The sequence below is a fragment of the Equus quagga genome, chromosome 19, assembly GCF_021613505.1.
Source record: "Equus quagga isolate Etosha38 chromosome 19, UCLA_HA_Equagga_1.0, whole genome shotgun sequence".
In the NCBI taxonomy this organism is placed as follows: domain Eukaryota; kingdom Metazoa; phylum Chordata; class Mammalia; order Perissodactyla; family Equidae; genus Equus; species Equus quagga.
Window position 1 is genome coordinate 18,396,936 of NC_060285.1, and position 23,994 is coordinate 18,420,929.

The following is a 23,994-nucleotide window of genomic DNA, read 5'->3' on the forward strand; positions in this document are numbered from 1 at the left end:
AGCTTAAGCTTTATTTCTCAGGAATTAATTTAGAAACAGAACTTGTAGAAGATTTACATTGAAAACTAAACCCATCAAAAATGGAAGCAGATTAAAAAAAAGAGCCCTTATCTATTTTTCTTATACTGATAACATGCTTATGTTAAAGAGTGGGGAAGCGAAACTGCCACTGTTGATTAGTTTAAATGGAAAAACTGATGTGGTCAATTTTTACAAGATTTTATTTGCACACAGCTGCTTTAGAATTTTCATAAAAACGTATTTTTAAAAAGTGAGCATGGAGGCTGCCCCTTCATACTTTTCTATTCTACCACAAAGAACACTTAGAAAAGGTCAAATGCCACTGAGGCGTTCACCACCCAGCCTCACGCACCCTTCACCCTAGACTGTAATTCTGGTGACTATGAAAACAAAACTTCTGACGTTCGGCACTAAAACTCATTTTAAGACATTTCACAGGGGTCTTTTCTAATGCTCCTTCCTCTTGAGCTATTATTTTTCTCCTACAAATAAACGTGATTAGTTGAAATTACTGTTCCAAATTATGTGTAATCAGTTTCCTATTCAATTACTGCTGCTCAGATGTCGGGAATAAATTATCACATACTACCTTCACACCCAATCACGCTAATGCACGACTGACGCTTCAGGCATTAGTACTCCCTCTCGTACGGACGCAGAAGGGCTTTCAGTCAAAACAACAGTAGCCTCTCCTCCTCTTAGAGCAATTCCTCAATGAGGAATTTGTCAACTTTTCTAAGTAACTACGCCTCAGAGCCAAAAGTCACTCAACTGCCCAGGTTACTTCATCAAAATGGTAGAGGACTTCATTCACTGATTCATTCTGCAAACAACCCACAGCTGGCCTGGGAGCTGGGGCTAGTTCTCAACACTTTAAAACAGTGCTCAGGACCAGTTTTTAAATTATTATTTCTAATCCATCCAATGGACAGACATTTGTGAAATTCAATAAAAACGTGTTAGGAAAATGAAATTTTAAAAGGCATGTAAAATTAAAACCCCATTTTTTAATGATTACATCAGATACTGTCAAATAGCTCTTAAAGTTTCTAAATCTTCCTTCTTCATTTCCATTCTTGTCTCATATGCATTAGACATATTCTGAGGACTGCATTTTGAGCGGCACCCCTCGACAGCATGACTGGACACGAAAAAACAGTGGGTCCAGTAGCAAATCCAAGTTGGATGGAACCCAGCATTTAGCACAAAGGAAAGAGTCTCTAAAAAGCCCCTACTGATCAAATGTCACTTTCCCTTCATCAAGAAGCTTTAAAAAAGATCTCCATAGCCAGGGGTCAGAAGGCTTTGGTTTTTCAAAATCTAGTTTCTAAGCAAGTATTTCATACTCAAGAGTAAAGAAAATTACCAGAGGAGCTTTTTCAAAATATGCATGCCTTCCCACCACTCACCCACCTTAAAAATGCTGTAATGAGGACCTTCGGTCAAGCCACATCTTCTGTAATGAAATACCCTGGGAAAACCCGGCCAACAGACGCAGTTACTGCGTATCTACCAAACGCCAAGAACTCTCGAAGTCACTTTCCACACGGCGCTGCCCAGCAGCCCTATGAGTGAGACAGTATCTCTATTTCATTTAACAAGTAAACTAAACTCCTAGAAAGCTGGGTGCCGTGGCCAAGTTCAGTGAGAATTTGCTGAGTGAGATTACAACCCAGGTCTGTGTGTCTCCACTATGCTCATATTGCCACCAAGAAAGCAGCTCCATTTTTAAATTCTATGTCAAATATCGTAGGAAGGTATGTGGAAGTGGAGCATCATCTGTACAGTGTGCTGCCTCAGGAGCCAGACTGCCTGGGTTTGAATCCTGCTTCTGTCACTTCCAAGTGAGTAACTGTGGGCAAGTTACTCAACCTCCACGTCCTCAATTTCCTCATGTGTCAAATGGAGATATCCCGCCACCTACCCCATGGAGTTCTTGCAAGGACCTACTTCCCGGAGAGCAGAGTGCCTGACCCACACAGTAAACCCTCAGAAACATCAGCACTACTAACTACTGTCAAGTGTTATTCCCTCGGACCCGCACACTCTACTGTCGCTTCCTACTGCAGGCTACAAATGTGAACCATTCTTAGTTCTTCCCTCTTCCCATTTCCAATCATTTGGCAAGCACTATCAACTCTATCTCCTACTTGTCTCTCAAATATATCAATGTCTCTTGACACCCACTGCCACTACCCCAGTTCTGGCCACTACCACATCCCCTCTAGCCTCTAGAGGTGGCCTCCGCTGGTTCATTCTCCAGAGTGAAGCCAGAGTGATTCTCTCAACAGTGTATCTGATCACATTATTCCCTGCTTTAAACCTCTTTCGGCTGAATCCCAGTGCCCCCAGAGTCAAGTCAAAACACTCCGCCTTGGTTTACAAGGCCATCACCTTCCCACCTACTCGTCCGGCATAAATTTTTTTTAACCTCTCTCTAAGCTCTTCAAGTTACAGCAGCATTGAGGGCCTTTCAGTTTCCTGCATGAACCATGCTCTCTCCCACAGAGGCCTTTTATTTGATGTTCCCTCTGACTGGCTCACACCAACACATCTTCTTGTCTTAGGCAAGAAGTCCCTCCTCCACCATCCTGCCCCAATATCCCTGCTCCAAACACCACTTTACACTTTACATCTGTCCTGTTCCTAGGCCTCCTCACATGGAACTGTAACTGGCACTGCACTCATCGGCCCCCTCGATCTTTTTTTTTTTTTCTTTTAAAGATAGCACCTAGGCTAACAACTGTTGACAATCTTCTTCTTTTTTTTTTTTCTGCTTTATCTCTCCAAACCTCCCCCCTGTACACAGTTGTATATCTTAGTTGCAGGTCCTTCTGGTAGTGGGATGTGGGACACCACCTCAACGTGGCCTGACGAGCGGTGCCATGTCCGCGCCCAGGATCCGAACCCCGGGCCGCCGGCAGCGGAGTGCACAAACTTAACCACTCGGCCACGGAGCCGGCCCCTGCCTCCTCGATCTTAAGCACGTCTTAAATCCTTGCTGCATCCCTAAGTGCCTAGCACAGTGCTATATACATCGCTGCACAACAAATGTGTTTACAGAGTGAGACAGCACTCAGTTTCTCATCTCATTAACCACCTGCCAGCTTGGAAAAAATTTTTTAAATCCTATCAAAGCAGTGGAACATTCAGCCTCTGAATTTCAAAGTCATAAGAGAACCAACAGACAGAGATGCATAACAGCAAATGCTTAAAAAGGGTTCCCATATGTGCCAGGCGTACAAGGAGAGGCCTTTGGCTGACCTCCCTACAGGCAGAGGCTTCACCAAGACATCCTGCCTCTCTTCACCACATCTCTCCATCCAGCTGGCAATGATCCTGCCAGATGCTGCCGTACTTGCCACTGCTGGACCACAACACAACACAACACAACCAGGTGGGGAGGCAGGAGTCAAGCACACGTCAGTCTTTGAATCGGCCCACTGAGAGCTGAACTCAGATAAAAAGAATTAGACACTCTCATCTGCAAGTTGGGAAGTTATCCTTTCATCCATTTCAGAGATGGTTGTTGTAGTTTTTAAGTATCTTGGACTAGCATCTAAAATTTAAATATACTTACTGTTGTGGGTTGAATGAAGCTCCCTAGAAAAATATGTTCAAGTCCTAATCTCTGGTGCTTGTGAATGTGACCTTATTCGGAAATAGGGTCATTGCAAATGTCATCAAGTTAAAACGAGGTCATGCTGGACTAGTTGGCCCTAATCCAATGACTGATGGTCCTTCTATTAAGGGGACATCTGGACACAGACACACAGGAGATAAGGGCATGTGCAGACAGAGTCAGAGATGGAGTGACGCATCAACAAGCCAAGGAACACCAGGGATTGTCAGCAACCACCCAAAGCTAGAAGAGGCAAGGAGGGGTTCTTCTCCAGAGCCTTTGGAGGGAGTGTGGTCCTGCTGATACCTTGATTTCAGACTTCCAGCCTTCAGAGCTGGGGGAGAATAACCTTTCATTGTCTTAAGCCCTCCAGTTTGTGCTACTTTGTTGCAGTAGCCCTAGGAAACTAATATACTCACTAAAAGTGTTTCTGAAAAAAATGAAGTTATTTGGATCCTTGCCTAGGCAGGATCTTAGTCATTACACTGAATAAAAGACATATCACACATTTTTTAAGAGCTTTAGTTGAGACTCTTTTCAATTTTTATGTTATTTTTTTGAAGCTTAGTTTTATTTCACAAAAACAGTAGTTTTCTAGGAATAATGCCTTAGTCACGAAACATGTTAAGATTTTAGGCTTCCATTCCAGCCAGGTGCATATGCATACAGAGAAGAATACTCCTAATCATAAAAAAGGCATAGCAAAAAAACTAGAACATTCTTCCAGGTCTTAAAGCTGACATTTCACTTACTTAGAAAAGAATTCAGTTGTGCAAGGGCAATCAAGAACAGAGACCAACCAGTTAACAAGCTGTTGAATGAAACTGGCATAAATGTGTAGATGTGTGTATATGTGTGTGTATGCACAGCGTACACCCTGGAAACCACTGACTGTGGCGGCCAGGTAATAGCTGCCATTTTCAACTCCCTACTTAAGCCAGTATAATACGGGATACCTCCTTCCAACCATCACCAGGTTCTCCATCATAGACACATTTTTGGTTTACAATCCCTACTTAGAAGTAAGCATCACAATATTCAACTCTTGGATGATCACTGACAAGTGTGAAGAAACACTGACACCCAGAGGCCCAGAGTGGTCAATTTCCAGTTCTACCGTCATTTGCTTCATCCTTTAAAAGCACCACTTTCAAATCTCATTGATACCAAAAGCTAAAGGGGTAGACAACATCATTTAGCCTTGAGGTGGCTCCAGGAAAACTAGGATTGATGTTCTTTCTGGGTATGAATGGCATTATTAGCTGATTGCCATGAAAATAATGTAGGAGAGATAAATAAAAGATTTAAGGCTCATCTCTATAAATCACTCACCCTTGTTACCATTTAATAGCATGACAGTATTATCCAGTTCACACCAGGACAAAAAGTATTTCAAAGAGGAAAAACTGTCTCTAGAGACAAGGCTTCTTTTGAGGTGCTCTCAGTCATTCATAAGCTGTAAGGAGGTACAGAAGTAGCTCGAGTACTGCAGAAAGAACACGAGCTGCAGAGCCATAGATCTGCTCCCTGGGGAGGAGTAGCGAGGAGACAGGCACTTTTAAACAGAGCAGTGGAAGTGCAGGTGACCCACCTCTGCACAGACGGGGTGGATGCCAATGGTGCTGTCCAGCTGCTGTTTGGTCAGTCCACACTTGAGCGCAGCCGCAAAGCCCTGAGTAACTTCTCCAGCATTTGGACCCAGTACGTGGAAGCCCACAACACGTTCCTAAGATATAAAATAAAGTAATATGATTATGCTGATTTTTGGTCCTTAAGACCCTAGAATATTTCCCCAGTCTATTCTAAAACCCCATTCAGAAATGGCCAAAGACTTATATTAATGCTTGCCGCTTGAAGCTGTGAGGCTGAAGGTACTCCAGCATGGGCCAGCCAGTACAGGGTGCGATGGTCACAGCAAGCAAGAAGGAAGGGACAAGAGCCAGCCACGAGTGATGACAAGGAACAACAGTAAAAGCAAAAATGTCTCCAATTCCTTAAGCACCAAAAATGTTCTGGAAAGTGCTTTCAAATGGCAGCTGTGTCCTCATCGCCTCTATTTGATTCTCAAAACTACAAATAAATTACTGTGATAGCTGTAACATTTAAGAGCAGTCAATCAAATTAAAAAATCATTTTAATTCAGGTTTTGGAGGTAGATAGCACAATTAGACTGAAGACCATTCTAATCTGAAAACATTTTTGAAAGCAATAGGAAAATGTTTGAGAACTCTGAAATACGTGCATGGGATTATTTTGGATAAATTCTCAATTCCAAACTCACACTACATCTGCCAAGATGCACTCACTACTCAGACTTTCAGAGCCAACTCTGACTGAGCTAGACTGCCCAGTCCAACCTCCTCATCAAGGATGAGGTGACTCGCTGTGGGGTGCAGAGCCTTATCTAAGGTTCCATCGCTCCCTGGAAACAGTCAGGAAAGTCATTCTGTTGCCAAAGTAGTGTAATACTCCATGTGGGAATCTGTTTATTCATCCCGACAATCAGGGGGTTAGTGTATGCATAAATAAAGCACAAAATATACCAGCACTTAAAATATACTAGACTGACATGTAATCCTATGGATAGATCTCAAAAGAACGAGAGTAAAAAGACAATTTGCAGGCTTCTATTCACTGAGAATAGCACTCTTAATTAAACTCACACAGTATAATGTCTATGAACACATAATAGGTGGCAAACATACAAAAAACATGAACAGGTGAGACACTCCAACTTCAAGACAGTGTTGCGTCCGGGGTAGGGAAGGAGTGAGGGGTGTGGGATCAGGAAGGAATGCAAAGACTACACAGGCACAGGGCAATGGTTAATAGCATGGAATCTGCATTGCCCGGGACTGAATTCAAGCTCTGCCATTACCTGGGTAAGTGACTTTGGCACAATTACTCAATGACCATGTGCTTCAGTTTCCTCACTACGAAATCAGGATAATGATAGCACACATCTCATAGGGTTGTATGAGGATTAAAGAGGTTAATACATGCGGACCTCGAAGGAGTGCCCAGCACATACTAAGTGCTCCACAAATGCACGCTGTTATAAACTGCCTCTGTGACATTTAATCTCTCATACGAGAAAAGCTCTGAAGCAAACACAGCAAAATATTAACATTCATTGATTCTGCATGGTGGGTATTATCATTCTTTCCGTATCTTCCTGTAAATTTAAAATATTTCAAAGAAGAACAGTATACAGAAAATAAAAGCTTAACAGATAATAAATACTATAATTCTTACTGAAAACCAAGGACATTTAGACACTGTGCAATGGCTGACTAAAGATGAATAAAAGCATGCCCCAAGAATGGTCAAGTCCTAGAAGCATGTTTTTATACAAGACTGCTCATGACAAGAGCCATAACTAGGATTCATCCTCTCTAACACCACCTTTGTCTACGAAAATAGTTGAAAAGAATATCACCCTGCTTATGGCCTCAACTATTTTAATTAAGATGGGGTTACTGGTAGTAAAAATTACTTTTCATATTATTAAGAAATGCCATTTGAAAAAACGACACAGCAATAAAAAAAAAGGACCAAAGAACTATATACAGTTAAAATAGATTTGTTTTGGTATGAAGGAAACTTGGTTTCATTGACTGCTACATGCAACGGCAGCATCTCTCGCTACAGGCAGATAACAGACCGTCGATGAGAAGAACATCTGACGTTTTCTCCTTTTGTCTACAGTAGCATGATATCTAATATATACATATACAAATAAACTTATGATGAAACACGTCTAAAAAGAAAAAAGTCTACATAAAATTGTTCTTTTGTCAACTGTGTATAGCTAGTTATGTGTATAGCTCATTATGGGTTACCCTAGTATATTCATTTTTAAATGCATCTTTGATAAATTTTTGGAGAAGATCCAGGTTTTCCTACAACCCTGGCCTCTGCAAAAAGTAATCTGCAACTGTGCTACCGTCTAGAGCAGTAGTTTCTAAACAGGATAAATGGCTTAACATATTCAAATTCCAAGATGAGAAAACTATGAGTGTATTAGCCTTTTAACATATGGATTCTTCAGCATCATTTCTATTTCTACTGAGGACATTTTTTTTAAGTTAAGATTCCAGCTAAGTTATAAACTCCAGTTCTTACAGGAGTCAATTCACAACACTTAGAGTATGAGTACAGACATACATGTGTCCTGGGTTACAATATAAAATAGGGACAGCAGTCAGAAAACTCTGAAAACCAATGATTTATTCAATCACTTTATACGTATGGAAAGAAACCATGAGGTCAAGGAGTTTGCCCAAGGCCTTCAGTTACCAGTTGTTACTTGTAGCAGCAGGCAATAAAACCTTAAATCAGAACCCAATTAAGAGCTCTTCCATTACAGCTTTCTCATTAGTGCCAGCTACTTAGAATGTGAACTTAGGTTATTCCTGTTCTTTTTGGTTTTGTCATTATTTTTAGATAGTCGATGACTTCATTGCTCCCCTTTTATAAATACAAACACAAACGATTCTCAAGTTGCCCCTCTGGTTCCTTCACACAGCAAGTTTTCACTCCCTGCCTACTATCTGTAGGGCTCTGTGCCAAGGAAGCTGAGCGGGGATCAAGCAGTGGAGCCATGGGACGTGCCCTAGGATAACGTCCATGCGACTGCAGAGACCGACAGGTAGAATACTAAAGGAATGCAACGTGTATCGTGTGATCAAAATGCAGTTACATCTTAAAAACAACATGACATTAGTAGAAAAGATTAAAAGAGAATTTCACTTACGTTGTCTTTGATATTACAGATTATTTTTGCATAACATTTGTTGTTATCTCTTGATGGAATCGTCCATTCCAACGGCCAAAAGTAACTATGGTAAACCTAAGAAGATATAAGCACAATTTAGACTCATTATCTTAAGAAGAACGTTTGTCAGACACTAGGTGTGGTGCAAAGACAGTGGAGGCTCTTGAATAATTAGACTTCTATTAAACAATAAAATTCATGGAATAAACAGGAAGCTGGTCAGAAGGTAAATGACTTTAAATTCCTTGTTGTCAGGCCCTTTTGCTCATCCCTTACATACAACTCAGCCTCAAAAGAGTAAACCTTAAGTAATAACAACAAAGAACAAGTAAATGAGAGAAAGGAGCCACATAATTACTTGTTGTTTTGCCTTAAAGCACAAAAAGCCCTCAACCTCAGCACTTTCTAGTTACCTTACGGAAATGACAACTTTGGGCAAGAAACAAATAAGATGCCAGCAACAATTACAGCAATTATCTAGTTCTCTTGCTTAATGCTTCCAAAGATATTTCCTCCTCTGGCATTACTCACCAAAAGTACTAAAGGAGAGGAGGAGGGAGGGAGGGAAGACGGACAGATGGAGGGACGCACAGACATCCTTACGGATGTTTCATACTCTTAAGTCCCGGATGACTGAAGGGCTTTTTTTCTCCTCCAACTGCTAGCCACAATTCAAAACATATATTGGTGGCTACCTTTTAAAAGCACACTAATTATGCAGACATTATAATAAGTGTTCTTTTATGTTGTAAGAGGATGTGATTTTTTAAAAAAACGTGGATCACAAAATTGAATGTATAGCATCACAGTATCACAACAATTATATAGGGAAACGATGCTTAAAGAAATTACCCGAAATTACTTACAAAGTCTATGAGTAATTGTTTCCTATTTCCCTTATATTTTTCAAATTTTGTTCAATTCAAATGCATTGCTTTTATAATAAAAAATGCAAACTCTAATAAAACAAAAGCCAAAGATTATCTGTCAAGAAATATGGAATATATAGTAAGAACCTTAAATTTTAAATACCTTGTGATAGGAATCTGTCCTCAGAAAATAGAAAAACAGATAATGAACTATAAAGATGTTCATCATTCTATCTATAACAGTGAAAAAGTGTAAACGACATAATATAAGAATGGCTCAACAGGGCCAGCCCTGGTGGACTAGTGGTTAAGTTTGGCGTGTTCTGCTTTGGCTGCCCAGGTTCAGTTCCTGGGCGCAGACCTACACCACCTGCCTGTCAGTGGCCATGCTGTGGTGGCAGCTCACATAAAAAAGAGGAGGACTGGCAACACATGCTACCTCAGGGCAAATCTTCCTCAGCAAAACGAGGAAGATTGGCAATAGATATTAGCTCAGGGAGAATATTCCTCAGCAAAAGAAAAAAAGAAAAGAAAGAATGGCTTAACAAATTATTGTATAGTATCCCTAAAAAGAAATAGTACACAAGTCATTTTTTAAAATGGTGTTTTTAGGGGGAAATGCTCATGACCTAACATTAATTGTAGACAGAAAACTGCACGTCACTTAAATCACACTTAAAAAAATTAAGACATAGATACCTACACAAAAGGAGACTAGAATATGCCAAAATATTAACAGTAACTATCTCATCATGAACTAAAATTACCTTTTTCATATTTTCCTAATTTTTCAAACTTTTTATGAGGATAAATTATTTTTATAATCAGAAAAAAATGTTAATAATGTTACTAATAGACCAAGATATTATATGCCACTACTAATGCAAATAATAAAGAAAACAATTAAGAGATTTAAAACAGACTTTTATACTATAAAACTTACTGATTCACAAATCTGGTCTTCTAAAAGGTTTTACTGGAAACTTTTTTCCCAAATGACTTAAAACAGTAGTCTCTTTCTCTTTGTGTAGCATTATTTGTGTATGTACAATAGCGTATTTCATGTGCATTTTCTTTGACTATATCATAAAAGATAAGTAGCAAACAGTATAAATAGACGCTAATGGTATGGAAGAAAAAAATAATTTAGAACACTAGAAATGTAATCAATTTTTAGTTTTCTTCTTTTCCTATATTTTCATACTTCTAAAAATATTGTTTTTGCTTTTTTTTTTTTTTGCTTGAGGAAAATTAGCCCTGAGCTAACATCTGTGCCAATTTTTTTTTTTTGAAGATTGGTTCCTAAGCTAACAACTGTTACCAATCTTTATTTTGCTTTTTCTCCCTGAATCCCCCCAGTACATAGCTGTCTATTTTAGTTGTGGGTCCTTCTAGTTGTGGCATGTGGGACACCACCTCAGCATGGCCTGGCGAGTGGTGCCAGGTCCATGCCCAGGATCCAAACCAGTGAAACAATGGGCTGCTGAAGCAGAGCGTGCAAACTCAACCACTCGGCCACAAGGCTGGCCCCTCCACTTTTTTATATGTGGGTCACCACCACAGCATGGCTGACGAGTGGTGTAGGCCCATGCCCAGGATGCGAACCTGGCCACTGAAGCAGAGTGTGCTGGACTGAACCACTAGGCCACAGGGCCAGCCCCCACAAAATATTGTTTTAATAATAAAAAGAAACCAGTAAAAGTAGTTTTAAAAAGTACAACTAAGTGGGGCTGGCCCCGTGGCCGAGTGGTTAAGTTCGCTCGCTCCGCTGCAGGCGGCCCAGTGTTTCGTTGGTTCGAATCCTGGGCGCAGACATGGCACTGCTCATCAAACCACGCTGAGGCAGCGTCCCACATGCCACAACTAGAAGAACCCACAACGAAAAATATACAACTATGTACTGGGGGGCTTTGGGGAGAAAAAGGAAAAAAATAAAATCTTAAAAAATAAATAAATAAATAAACTTTAAAAAAAAAAGTACAACTAAGTATTATTAGGTCAACTGATGAAACTGAAAAAAAGAAGGTGGATGAGATAAAAATATTCTATCAATATTAAATTTCCTCAGTGATAACTACACTATGATTCAGGAAAAAACCACACACACACAGATACAGAGCAAGAGAAAATATGACAAGTACAAAACAAATGAGGAAAATGTTAATATGTTAATCTGGATAATGGGTATACAGAAGTTGCTTGTACTATTTTTCAACTTTTATGTATGGTTGAAATTATTCACTTAAATTTTGAAAAGAAAAATAGCAGTAACTCAACATAGGAGTAAAGAGTAGAACTTACCTCAATATTTTCTTCCCCAAATTTCTCCACAGCATTCTCTTCAGAAAGACCACAAGCACCATATTCCAGAGGAGTAAATACAGTTGTTGGAACATTTTCATAGTCACACTGTTTCACAATGAAGGAAAAGAGTCATGGCAGGAGAATTTATAACTCAAAAGAGGATATACTTCAAAAAGGTTGAAAATTAAGAGGAAAGCACAGTAATAAATTCCTACCAAAAGTATGGGAAGTCACAATCCCAGAGATAAACCTACACTGAGAACCATTAACTGATGCGATAAAGTTTTAGTAGAAGTTTGAAGCGTGTCAAGACTGATCATGAATAAATGAGTCACGTGGTTTCCCCATCCACCTATCAACTGATGTTAACAAGGAGACACCTTTTCTCCCTTTAATAAAACAGCCAAAAGCAATACTAGTGTACCGAACACTGAAAGTCTCATATTATTGGCGACAGAAATTAATAGACTTCTTTGAAAAACCAATTAGGTAATACACATTAAGAGCCACAAAAATAGTTAATGCCCCTTGGCCCAACAGCCCCATCTTTAGAAATCCATAACAGTAATTTAGTGTACAGAAAAAGCTACATGCGTATACTGAGCATTGCTGCAGCACTCGTCAATAGCGGCAACACTGGAGCGGCTTTAAAGTGCCCGTAAGGAAGGGGTTCTATAGTACATACTCTCAATGCGACACTACGCAGCCATGAACACAGCGAAGAAGACCACACACACAAAGGAGCTAATGGTTATGACAGTACTCCCAGAGCATATTTTATAACGTTAACAGGTGTAGATGACTAAAAGGTTCTGAAGTCAAGCAAATTTGTAAAATGCTGCACTAAGCAAATAAACAGGTTTCTTTACTGTCAGATTTCTCAGAGCCTTTTTTTTTTTTTTTTTTTAAAGATTTTATTTTTTTCCTTTTCCTCCCCAAAGCCCCCTGGTACATAGTTGTATATTCTTCGTTGTGGGTCCTTCTAGTTGTGGCATGTGGGACACTGCCTCAGTGTGGTTTGATGAGCAGTGCCATGTCCGTGCCCAGGATTCGAACCAACGAAACACTGGGCCGCCTGCAGCGGAGCGCGCGAACTTAACCACTCGGCCACGGGGCCAGCCCCTCTCAGAGCCTTTAATATGCTGATGTGAACTGTGAAAAACGTTTCATGTAAATACCGAATACGTCTGCAAATGCTATTTGGTAAAAACCTACCAGTTACATTTGCACACAGAAGTGAGCCTAAGTAATATTCTGCATTTAAAATATGAGAAATTCAGTTCTCACTCTAAGACAGGAGGGTGAAATCTTTAAAACGTGCCTTCCTCTAGAAACAATAAATATACTCCTTTTTCTCTAAGAAGAACACAAACCCTTGAAATTCTGACTCCAAAGTAAAGGCAGACATCCACTGACAGCCATACTGGTGTGCCAGGGACCAGATTTATCCTCTTGCCTTAAACAACCAGAAAACCAGGGGCTGGCCCCGTGGTCGAGTGGTTAAGTTTGCGCGCTCCGCTGCAGGCAGCCCAGTGTTTCGTTGGTTCGAATCCTGGGCGCGGACATGACACTGCTCATCAAACCACGCTGAGGCGGCATCCCACATACCACAACTAGAAGGACCCACAACGAAGAATATACAACTATGTACCAGGGGGGCTTTGGGGAGAAAAAGGAAAAAATAAAATCTTTAACAAAACAACAACAACAAAAACACAACCAGAAAACCAGACACACACAAAGCAGCACTCTGCGGACAGTGGACAACAGGCAGTGCAGGACTGCGATCCCTGAGAGAAGGACAACAAATAAGGCGAGCCCAGGTGACTGCCCAGAGCAGCTTCCAGGACTCAGTACCAGGAGCGGGAACTCAAGCAGAGCGAGGTAGTCTTTCTGACTTATGGAGACACAGACCGCAGTTCAGGGAAGCCAAGGCGGCTCGAAGCTGCAGGGGAGCACACCAAAGAGGGAGGAGCTGCACAAAGAGGACTCCTGAGATCTGCAGAGAGGGCCTCCTGAGATTTGGGCCGAGAAAATGTGTCACAGCAAAGTCCTCAAGGGTGAGGAGAACCAGTGGAAAGCAGTAGGCCCCCAAATGACGAGAGCTCTTCCAAGACCAGAATAGTTCCCCTCCCATAGCCAGAGTAGAAAAACTTCATAATGCAAGAGGAATGAGGTAGAGTCCTCTCCAGGGCATCGATTTGGTAGTGGAACTAAATCGGTTCTAGATGAAAGGTTGCTGTTGACGGACCCTAAAAAGCTTAAAAGCAAGTTACAAAAGGATAAAACTAAACCCATGTGACTCGATGGGCTGCCAGAACAGAGTCCAACACTGTATAAAGGAATTCAGCAAAACCCAGGACCCAACAACGTAATATACACAAAGTCCTCATCCATACGGAAGTAACAAGATACACAAAGGAGCAAGAACATGTGAACTAAAACCAAGAGAAAACTCAATCAATAGGAAGAGACACTGAAAATGAGATGATGGAATGAGCAGAGAACATCAATAGAACTACTATAAACAGGTTCTGTATATTCAGAAGATAGAGGAAAACAGGAACTTAGGAGAAAAAAAGAAAATATATTTTAAAAAAAACCTTGTAGACATGAAAAAAAGTATTTGAAGTGCAAACTACACAGTATGGGGTTAACAACCCAAAACAGTGCAGAAGAAAAGATTAGTGAACCTGAAAATATAGCAATAGGCTAAGAAAATGAAGCACAGAAACATGAACAGAGCATCAGAGACCCACAAAATAATATCCAAGGATCCAACATTCATTATTTGGAGGCTGAGAAAAAAAGGAGAGCGAAGACAGAAAAAATAAGAGAACGGCTGATCCAAATTTGACAAGAATTATAAACTGACAAATCCAAGAATCTTGACAAATCACTAGCAGAATAATTATAAAGAAAAGCATACCAAGGCATATAATAATCAAACTACTAAAAAAACAGTGATAAAGAGAAAATCTTAAGAGGAATAATGATAAAAACGACAGCCTAATTCTCTTTAGAATCTATGCAATCAGAAGACAATGGGCAAATCATTAAAATATTTAAAGAAACACTGTTAATCTAGGCGTCTATATTCAACAAAAATATCTCCAAAAAATAAAGTCAAAATAAACTTTTTTAAAAAAGAAAAAAAGCCAAGGAATTCACCACACGCAGACACACACTAAATAACTCTTAAAGGAAGTTCTTCAGGCAGAAAATGGTATATCAGAGGGAAATCAGGATCCAAATCAAAGACATGTTTCTCCTGGGTCCTAAAAGTCAATTTCTAATTGGTTGAAATGGGCAATTGTGGCCTACATTGAAAATGTTATCATTGTTTTTGATACTTTTATTTGGAAAAACACTTTGTAGTTTTCACAACAATCAAGTTAATGAACTTTTAGAATATAACTCATTCTGAAGTTGATGCGTGTGCTCTAGTTTCCAAATAAAATACTTTATATTTACTATAAAAATGAGTTAACTTATAAAATAGCACTCTAAATAAAAAGAAAGATGCTAACGTTTACTAGTTGTAATAAAAGTATTTCAGGTGTTTGAGAGGAATTTTAAAAAAGATCCAAGAAACGACTGGTCATTTTGGTGATGTTTCCATCACCCTCTGCTTTAAAGTTGGTATTGTGTCTTATCATTGGTTTTCTAAAGAGCTTAGTGGAATGTCCATCATCTACAGCTGACTCAGGATTACGGTCTGTTCTCTATCACTTTTTGAAATGATAACATTTTTTTCATACTTCATTTGTGTTCCCCAAATAATGGAATATTTAGTTTATTTAGTGGCAAATATTTTTAGCAGCTTTGAAAATGATTTAATCATTAGTAGGTGTTAAAAAGTTCATTTAAAACTTTACAATATATGTTTCACTTTATTTTATTGAGAAAAATTTGAGTTATAGAGGTATTTGCCAATTGGTGGAGTACTTGAAGTCTTGAGGCGTCTTTTCTATCCTCACTGCCTATTCTTTTATCATCTATATTTCCCAAATCTTCCTTCTCTCTTAGGCGGTAGCTTGTCATGGTTAAGAGACAGCAGTACCTACAACCAGATCTGGACCTGACTCATGCCTTGGCTGCCCGCTAGCGTTGTGACCTAAGTCATCCGCCTCCACAGCGTCATAAGGCTGAATGAGAGAATGCTTTCACTCAGCACAGTGCCAGGCATGCCAGAAGCACTCAAATGTAGCTGCTCTGTCTCCTTTCCTCCAACACTGCTGTGAAGCAATAAAGAATACATGATTCAGAGAAAGATGCATACATTCACGATTCATTTGTGTTCTAAAAATCCTATCATGGATTTATTAACTTAGCCAGGTGTTTATGTTAAGCTGATTTTTTCAATGGAGAGCTACTCCTTTAAAGGCAGGCAGGCAGGTGTGGATCCTCTACCTTCCTAGATATGTGGGAATGTTCTCAGTAAAGCAAAATTAATTTTGGGCAAAATTAAAGGGATTATGCAGTTGCTTAAAAAAAAAAACTTGTGTAACTTCCCCCAATGCAATTAATCTATATATCTGGTAGCATTTCAGCTTTATTAACATATTGAAGGACAGACCGTGAGATTTCAAACTCTCAGGGGCTTGAGCAGCACCTGTTTGCTCCCCTGTTCTGTAAAGTACTTGTCATATTAGTTAGACTAAAGATAAGGAAAAGGTAAACAAAAAGTGTCTTTTAATTTCAATGTACATTAAATTCTGATGCTGATAAAAGCTTAAGGCACTTTGAGAAAGAATCTGCTCTACCTGAGAGATGCTACAATATAGTTCTATCCCCACACGTGGAAGAATATGTCCAAAGTAGGTGGAAAGGTCCATTACATTGTTTTTTAGCAATTTTGTGCTACAATGATTTCACATTTATTTAGGAGCAAATTTTTGCATGTTTGCCCTTCAGTTATTGTTGGTATATAAAAGTATCTCTTTCCATTTTAGGAAGCCACAAAAATATAAAGTCAAGAACAAATTAAATGCATGTCAAGCTGTATTTCTAAAGATCCTTTCTTGGTTTACCTGGTACTCAACAACTGCAACAATGAATACAAGACGTAACTCACTCAAAGAGGTGGTTAAGTTTATTTCAAACAGTTATATTAACCAAGTGCTAGTCCCTGGACGATGGAAAATCTGGGATTCAAAACCCTTTTTACACTCAGTCCTGTTAATTTCAGAATAGAAGATTTTATTATCCTACAATCCAAACTAACCCCAGATACACTCAAAACACCTGTCACAAATTTTATAGCAGCATTCTTTGAGGTTTCCATTACTGTAACCAACCTCAATCAACCCATGATGATTTATGCACAAAGAAGATGGGTAGTGACCAAATTCTTTAAAATCAACATTTCCAGAATCCATTAAAAAAATAATCAAGGAGGGAATGTTATTAATGGGGAAGGCTGTGCAAGTGTGGGGCAGGGGCATATGGGAAATCTCTGTACCTTACTTTCAATTTTGCAGTGAACCTAAAACTGCTCTAAAAAAATAGTCGTAAAAAAGATACAGCATATTTATTCTTTTCTTGCCATCTGGTCCCATGAAACACACCTAAGAGTTTCAATTTCCTACACTGACTTTTAAAAACTACTTTAAAACATTAATATAACACATTCAAAGGTCCAACAGCAGAAGATATATTTTTACAAAGGACAAGGGAATAAAGCCTGAATATTGGTTTAAGCAGCTCTGCACAGTGACATTATTACCTAGATCCCCAAATCCTTTTATAGCTCAGAGAGGTGCCATAAAAAGATTCAGAAAATTATATTTACATTGGTAATAATGAAATTGATGTAAAATGCAACTACTGTATGTGGAACATAATAGTGATGAAACTCCATTAATTAAGCTTATTTCATTCTTAGTGTGATTCCAAGAGCGATAATTTTCATAATAAAGTCACAAAGGTACAGCAGTGTTAACAATGTCTTGTTTGGAATAGTTAATAAAGCACATCTAGGATGCCATCAAAATAACTAAATTATTCAAGACCCAGAAAACTTCACAACCACCCCTAAACAGAGAACTGGGGTATCACTAAAAACAGTGTATCAGTGGGTGATGGGCACAACACTCACCTTGACAGTGGAGCCACCATAAAGCCTCTGAGCCAGCAATCTTCCTGCCTGGATGGCGACGGGGGTGAGCTCCAGCTTCCCCTCCAGTATGTCGCCAATGGCATAGATGTAAGGTACGTTGGTCTGCTCTTCATCCGTGACAGGTATTTTTCCAGTTCTGCAAATTCATTCAGTGAAAATCACCGTCAATTACCACTAATTAATTAAGTAGAACAAAATCCCCTGTCTCCCAAAGAAGCCCAAAATTGTGACTCTAGCTGAGGGTAACATTCTAATGTATTTCCAAAGGAAAAAAAAAAAAAAAAAAGCTCAGAGGAACCAAAAGCTTAGAGACAATTCTGGCTATTTTGAAAAATCAGAATAAGAAAACTGTAAGAAACCCTAAAATGGGAGAACTGGAACACAGAGGTTAAGAACGAAGACTCTAACTTGTAATAACCAGGTCTGTTATTACCTCTACGATCTTAGGAGAGCTACCTAATGTCTCTAAGCCTCATTTTCCCACCTATACATGGGGTAATAATAAAAAGAAGACCATCATCTAACCTAAGGGGTTGTAAGGACTGAATGGAATGTGTATAAAACTTCTAGCACAATAGTGCCTGGCTCATACTTAAGCGCAGAATAAATGTTAGCTATTAATATTACACAAAATCTAAACCTTGGACCCAAGTGGGAACAGGCTAGCAAGTTACTAAGATGATGCAATATTCGATCTGCTACATCTTATTAGTTACCTCCTCAACTCCCCTCTCCACCCCAATGAAAATAAATAAATAAAGCAAAAGTCCACACAATAAGATTAGGAAATCTCTTCTCCTGAATAAATGCTATTCCTGGAAGGGGGAAAAAACTCTGTATTTTCAGCTTCCAAGACAGCTAACCATTCGTAACACTTGTTTTCACTTGGATGTAAGCAAGGTGATACTGGGAAATACACCATGCCACTCCCATAAGCAGATACCAGTGTCTCAGTTTTCTGGTATAGTGGTTCTGTCTAAAGGACTTTAACTTTTAAGACTTTTAAAAAAATCAAAGTTTTCAGGGCCAGCCCGATGGTATAGCAGTTAAGGTCGCGCATTCCACTTTGGCAGCCCGGGTTTCGCCAGTACGGATCCCAGGCGCAGACTACACACCACTTGTCAAGCCATGCTGTGGCAGGCGTCCCACATAAAATAAAGGAAGATGGGCATGGATGTTGGCTCAGGGCCAGTCTTCCTCAGCAAAAAGAGGAGGATTGGCAGCAGATGTTAGCTCAGGGCTAATCTTCCTCAAAAAAAAAAAAAAAAAAATCAAAGTTTTCATACTTGTAGCTGTCACTAAAAATGTAGTAACCACTTTGGTAATCCTAAATCTTGGTAATTTTAAACACAGTTCAAATCTAAATATTTAATGAAGCTCAAAGCACACACTTGTACACATATACATTGAAGAAACAAAAAAGCAAGCCAGTATATCTCTCATTTAGATTTTGAAAAGGAAAAACAAACAGGAAATACTGTGAAGGGTACTTAAAAAAGACTTTTCTAAGCTTAAAAAGGGAACTCTCCAACTATGGTAAAAATTACCTTTAAAAATCTGAAACTCCAGTATTAATCAATATTATAAATAACTGAAATAGTATTCAATAAGATATAATAAAGATTTTTTTCCCTACTTTTCATTTATCTTTACCCCCACAGTTTCTAAGCCAATTTTTCTTGTGCACGCATCTCTTCCTATTGCCAGCAGCACCTGAAAAATTAAATATATAGTGACCGTTAACAAGAAGACTTCCATGTGTTATTTAATCATCTTTCTCTGCTTGTTAAGGCAATTTGATTCATTTTCCAGATCTGGAAAGAAATATTTTATTAACAAAATAATGCAAGAGTTTAAACAAATTCAAATCTTTTAAATAAAATCCTTTCAACATGATATAGGAGAAGTCCTTATTCATTTCTTGTGAAGAAAAAAGGAGTTAATTCCTTAATAAATCTAGCCAAGTTGAGAGACAACGGCAGTATAGCCCTACGACTGAATTAAGTTATCTTTTAAAATGGGGTGGGTGGGGGAGAAAAAGGGAAAGAACACAGGACAGAAAATTCTAGCTCATTTAAAAATGCTAATGCCTTTTTATAGCCATTTGAAAAACAACCTTTTAAAAGTTACAATGCAAAAATTTGAAACTATCCCTGTACCCAAACAAACTATAATATCACAAACAAAAAGATATCTTAGAATGGGAATAGAACCAGGGGCTTTGGAAATAGCAAACAGCCATTGCAAGTACACAGCAAATACCCAACAAGCACATTATTTGCTTTCTAATGAAGTACTGACCCAGGTCCAGTCCTTACCGTGTTATACTCTCCTTCGATGGTTTCGTCACCTTTGGTGGACTGAGCTACCACTCTGAGTCGGCCTGGTGTCCCTGCTTCAATTTGCTCAACCTATAAAAGTGACAAAGTCTTACTCCACAACTAAGACGTGTATCCAGTGAATAATTGTGTCTTCCCCTTCTATCTGGTTAACCCAAAGTTAAAACACAAAATCTGGCTTGAAAGTTCTTTTATGCCCTATCTTCCTCACCTTAACACCATTAGGATGGTATGTCATTCTTTTACTTATCCTCTTCTCTCACCACAATGTTAGCTAGAGGGACTTTCTTTTAAATAGCTCTCCAACAGAATAAAATTCAGAGAGAAAATTGGGAAAGGAAAAAGCCAGAGAAAGCACCTTACAATCCCTAAAATTAAAACAACCACCTACTGCTTTTCCCAGGCTCCCATCTTATCACTCACCCAGAACCATTAATCCCCTGGAGAGCCACTGCTGCTCTCTCAAGATTGTCTTTCGACTAGATGTTCAGCTTTGTCAACAAAGAATAGACATGAGAGTAGGCCAATCATGATACAAATAACAGCTAGAAAGCCCTAAAAATCATAGAGGGCAAGGAGGTATGTGTGTTTATCATAACTAGGGGTTATCTTCAGTTGTTAAGGCTACAGGGAGGAATGAGCAAGCCCAAGCACTTGTGCTATGGCAAAGGAGACTGAACATACTAACCCACTACACATTGATGTCAACGATAACCTACAGACTCTGTAACAATGACTTAGAAACCCTATCACATGCAGGCCTCTGCAAGTATGTAATTAATCTTTGATGTCTCTGAATGAGAGGCAAACCATGGGTTTCTATAAAATATTTACTGGAAGAAACCCATCAAGTCACCAGCAATTTCTACTCTGTCATTAAAATAAACCACTCTGTACAGGAAAACTCATTTTATGTTCAACATCAACAAATAGAGATTTCTTTCTCAAATTTCTTTCTTTTTTCATATACGTAAGCCCCTCTAAACATATCGGAAATGTCTTTCCTGTTTAATTTAAATTAAAATGTTCTAATCCTTGGAGAAGAGTTGAATTGGTCCACAGCTTAGATTTGCTTAAAAATGATAAGGGTCTCATCCCACCTCTATTTCCTTCCTGGCTTACTCATTTTTGTGTTCCAGGCAGGCCTTTTCTGTATCTAGAACACTTCCTGCATTTAGAACAATTTTATTCCCCACGGCCTCTTTGCACATATTATGTTCTTTGTTCAATATGTGCTTTTCCCCTCCTCTCCATAGAAGGTTCCCTCCACTCAGTTACTTGATAATACAGCTAGCATTCTCTACCTGTCTGTGGGGATCCAAGACACCCTGGTAACCCAAGCAAAATGCGACGTGCCCAGACACAGGGTTATTTCACTAGGGATAGTCCACCGGGTTCTCAAAGGGTCCACGATTCCCAAAATGTTAAGATATTATAAACGAAGATGTTACTTTTCTATCAGTACAGCACATACATACAGGTGTTGTTTTCTAATCATAGTCCTAGTTCAAATATAGTATATGTATCTCTACTCCCCCAAAACCAGCTACCTAATTTATTTATTTATTTAAGGTAAATAAGGGGGGCCGGCCTGCTTGCCTACTGGTTAAGTTCAGTGTGCTCCAATTCAGCGGCCCAGGTTTGGTTCCCAGGCACAGACCTACACCTCTCACTAGCTATGACATACAAAATAGAAGAAGATTGGCCACAGATGTTAGCTCAGGGCCAATCTTCCTCAGCAAAAAATAATGAAATGATGATGGAACACTCCCATTTCCTTAAACACAGTAACTTCCAGGAAATTTGCTACGTAATCTTCACAACAAACTTATGAGAGAGATCTGTTTTAAACTTACTCTGTCGCAGGTACTATTCTAATAACTTTCTAACTAAGTATAAGCTAATTCGATCCTCAGGCCGGCCCCATGGCCGAGTGGTTGGGTTGGTGCACTCCGCTTTGGCGGCCCAGGATTTCGCCGGTTCAGATCCTGGGTGCAGACATGGCACTACTGATCAGGCCATGCTGGGGCAGCGTCCCATGTGCCACAAATAGAAGGACCCACAACTAAAAATATGCAACTATGTACCAGGGGGGCTTTGGAGGAAAAAAGGAAAAATAAAATCTTTTTTTTTTTAAAAAAAAAAAGCTAATTCAATCCTCATAAGAACTCTGAGATAGGTGCTATTTATCATCCTCACTTTACAGAAGAAACTGAGGCTCAGAGAAGTCCAGTCATTCTCCCAAAGTCATATAGCAAGAAATTGGCAGAACAGTATCTGAATTCAGGTCATTCTGATCCCAATAGTCATAACTCAAACCCATCAGCATTAAGAGATTCCTGATCCCACAATAACCCACTGAGCAATCAGAAAACATGATGGCTAAAATTCCTTCACTTTAGCAAAATAGTCCCCATCCTGATCTGCACTAAAGCCAACTATCAGTTTGAGATATGCAAAGTGATCAATCTTGTCACTCTTACGTTTCAAAACATTCATGACAGTGTTAACAAGTTCCAAATATGACGTGGCATATTATTCAGCCTTTTTTTCAAAAGAAGATTAAATGAAAAAAAAAAAAGGTCAGCCTACATAACAAAATTAGATAATCATTTCTAGGGAAGCCAGAATAATACAGTACATCTGTGACTCTGCTGTATACCAAAGAGACAGGTCTTATGCAGGGGGGAAAAAAAAATCAGCCCAGTCTTGAACTCTCATTTAAATCACTGATACGTATGAAGAAACAAAGTATAACAGACCAAAGAAAAGAAAATAAAGAAATGCATAACAGGAAACATTAAACAGAAGAGAATCAAAGGTAAGAAAGCTGAGAAGGGAAGGAAGAAATTATTAATCTACAAACAAGAACAAAGCTATTTAGGCGGCAGGCAGGGAGAGGTTTGTGTATCACAGTTGAGGAATCCCAGCAGTCCTGACGGTTTACAATGCTGAAAGGATGCTTCCATCACCCACCCCAACTCTTCTCTTGCCTTTTAACTTGAGTATAAGATCAACAAACCTACAGGCAACCCCACTTACTTTTATTGGTACAAACTGTTTTATAAACTTGACACCGTGTTCTTCCATATGTTCACCAATTTTGTTGGCCATGTCCTGGTCAAATCCTCTAAGGAGAATGGACCGTACCATAACAGTGACATCTAAACCAATGCCAGCAAGAAATCCAGCACATTCCAAAGCTACATAGGAGGCTCCAACCACCAGGGTCTTACCCGGGCAATAAGGTAAGGAGAAAAGATCATCACTGAAAAGAAATGTAAACAATAAATAAATAAATAAGAAGAAATGAAAGAGAAAAATGTTCATATGTGAATAATGACCAAATCAAAGTAAATACTTTTACTTTGTTAAGAACAAGACACTTTTAAGATTAAAAACATTCAATTAGCTACATACATAATATCTGAGAAGTTTTTATAAGGTCTTAGACATTCTCCCATTCTTGCTACTCAGTTGCTTTGGGAGTAGCTCAAGCTACCGTGGCTGAACACAGCAAACCATCTAACTTCTGACATCAGTCCAACTCATGGTCAAACAACGATTTTGTACTGTTCAGAGTAATTCTCCATGTATGTGTTTAAAATCACAGCTTTGCAAACCGAAACCCCTACCCTCATCCCACCACTCAGCTCTCCCCAAGGTGGAAAACCTGTGTTATTAATCCTCATCTGCAAAATCAACTATCAAGAGAGGAGAGAAGAGTGGGGAAAACACTTTCAACATACTGTTTGTGTAATATAAAAGCCAACCATAAAGAATAAAACCTGACAAAATCTTCTAGTCAAGTGAGGAGTAGACAAGACATAAGAGAGATCATAAAAGCATTGTTGGGGAACGAATTTTTTTTAAATATGAGAAGGGAGCCTCATCAAGATAACAATGATGACAGTTGCCTTCTGAGCTGCCCCAGATGAGGC

The 23,994-nt window shown here is 39.2% G+C and overlaps 1 protein-coding gene across 6 annotated transcripts in view; it reads right to left on the reverse strand.

The window, feature by feature from the left end:
- The window catches only part of TXNRD1 (thioredoxin reductase 1), a 64,716-nt gene that overhangs the window by 5,453 nt on the left and 35,269 nt on the right, over nt 1-23,994 (reverse strand). For all 6 annotated transcript variants that reach the window (XM_046646065.1, XM_046646068.1, XM_046646069.1 and 3 more), the window contains 7 exons: nt 23,096-23,321; nt 20,033-20,125; nt 19,351-19,427; nt 17,694-17,850; nt 11,591-11,698; nt 8,400-8,495; nt 5,235-5,369 (listed from right to left, as the gene is read on the reverse strand). In XM_046646065.1, the coding sequence (XP_046502021.1) occupies nt 5,235-5,369; nt 8,400-8,495; nt 11,591-11,698; nt 17,694-17,850; nt 19,351-19,427; nt 20,033-20,125; nt 23,096-23,321 (892 nt within the window). The remainder of the gene's footprint in view (nt 1-5,234; nt 5,370-8,399; nt 8,496-11,590; nt 11,699-17,693; nt 17,851-19,350; nt 19,428-20,032; nt 20,126-23,095; nt 23,322-23,994) is intronic.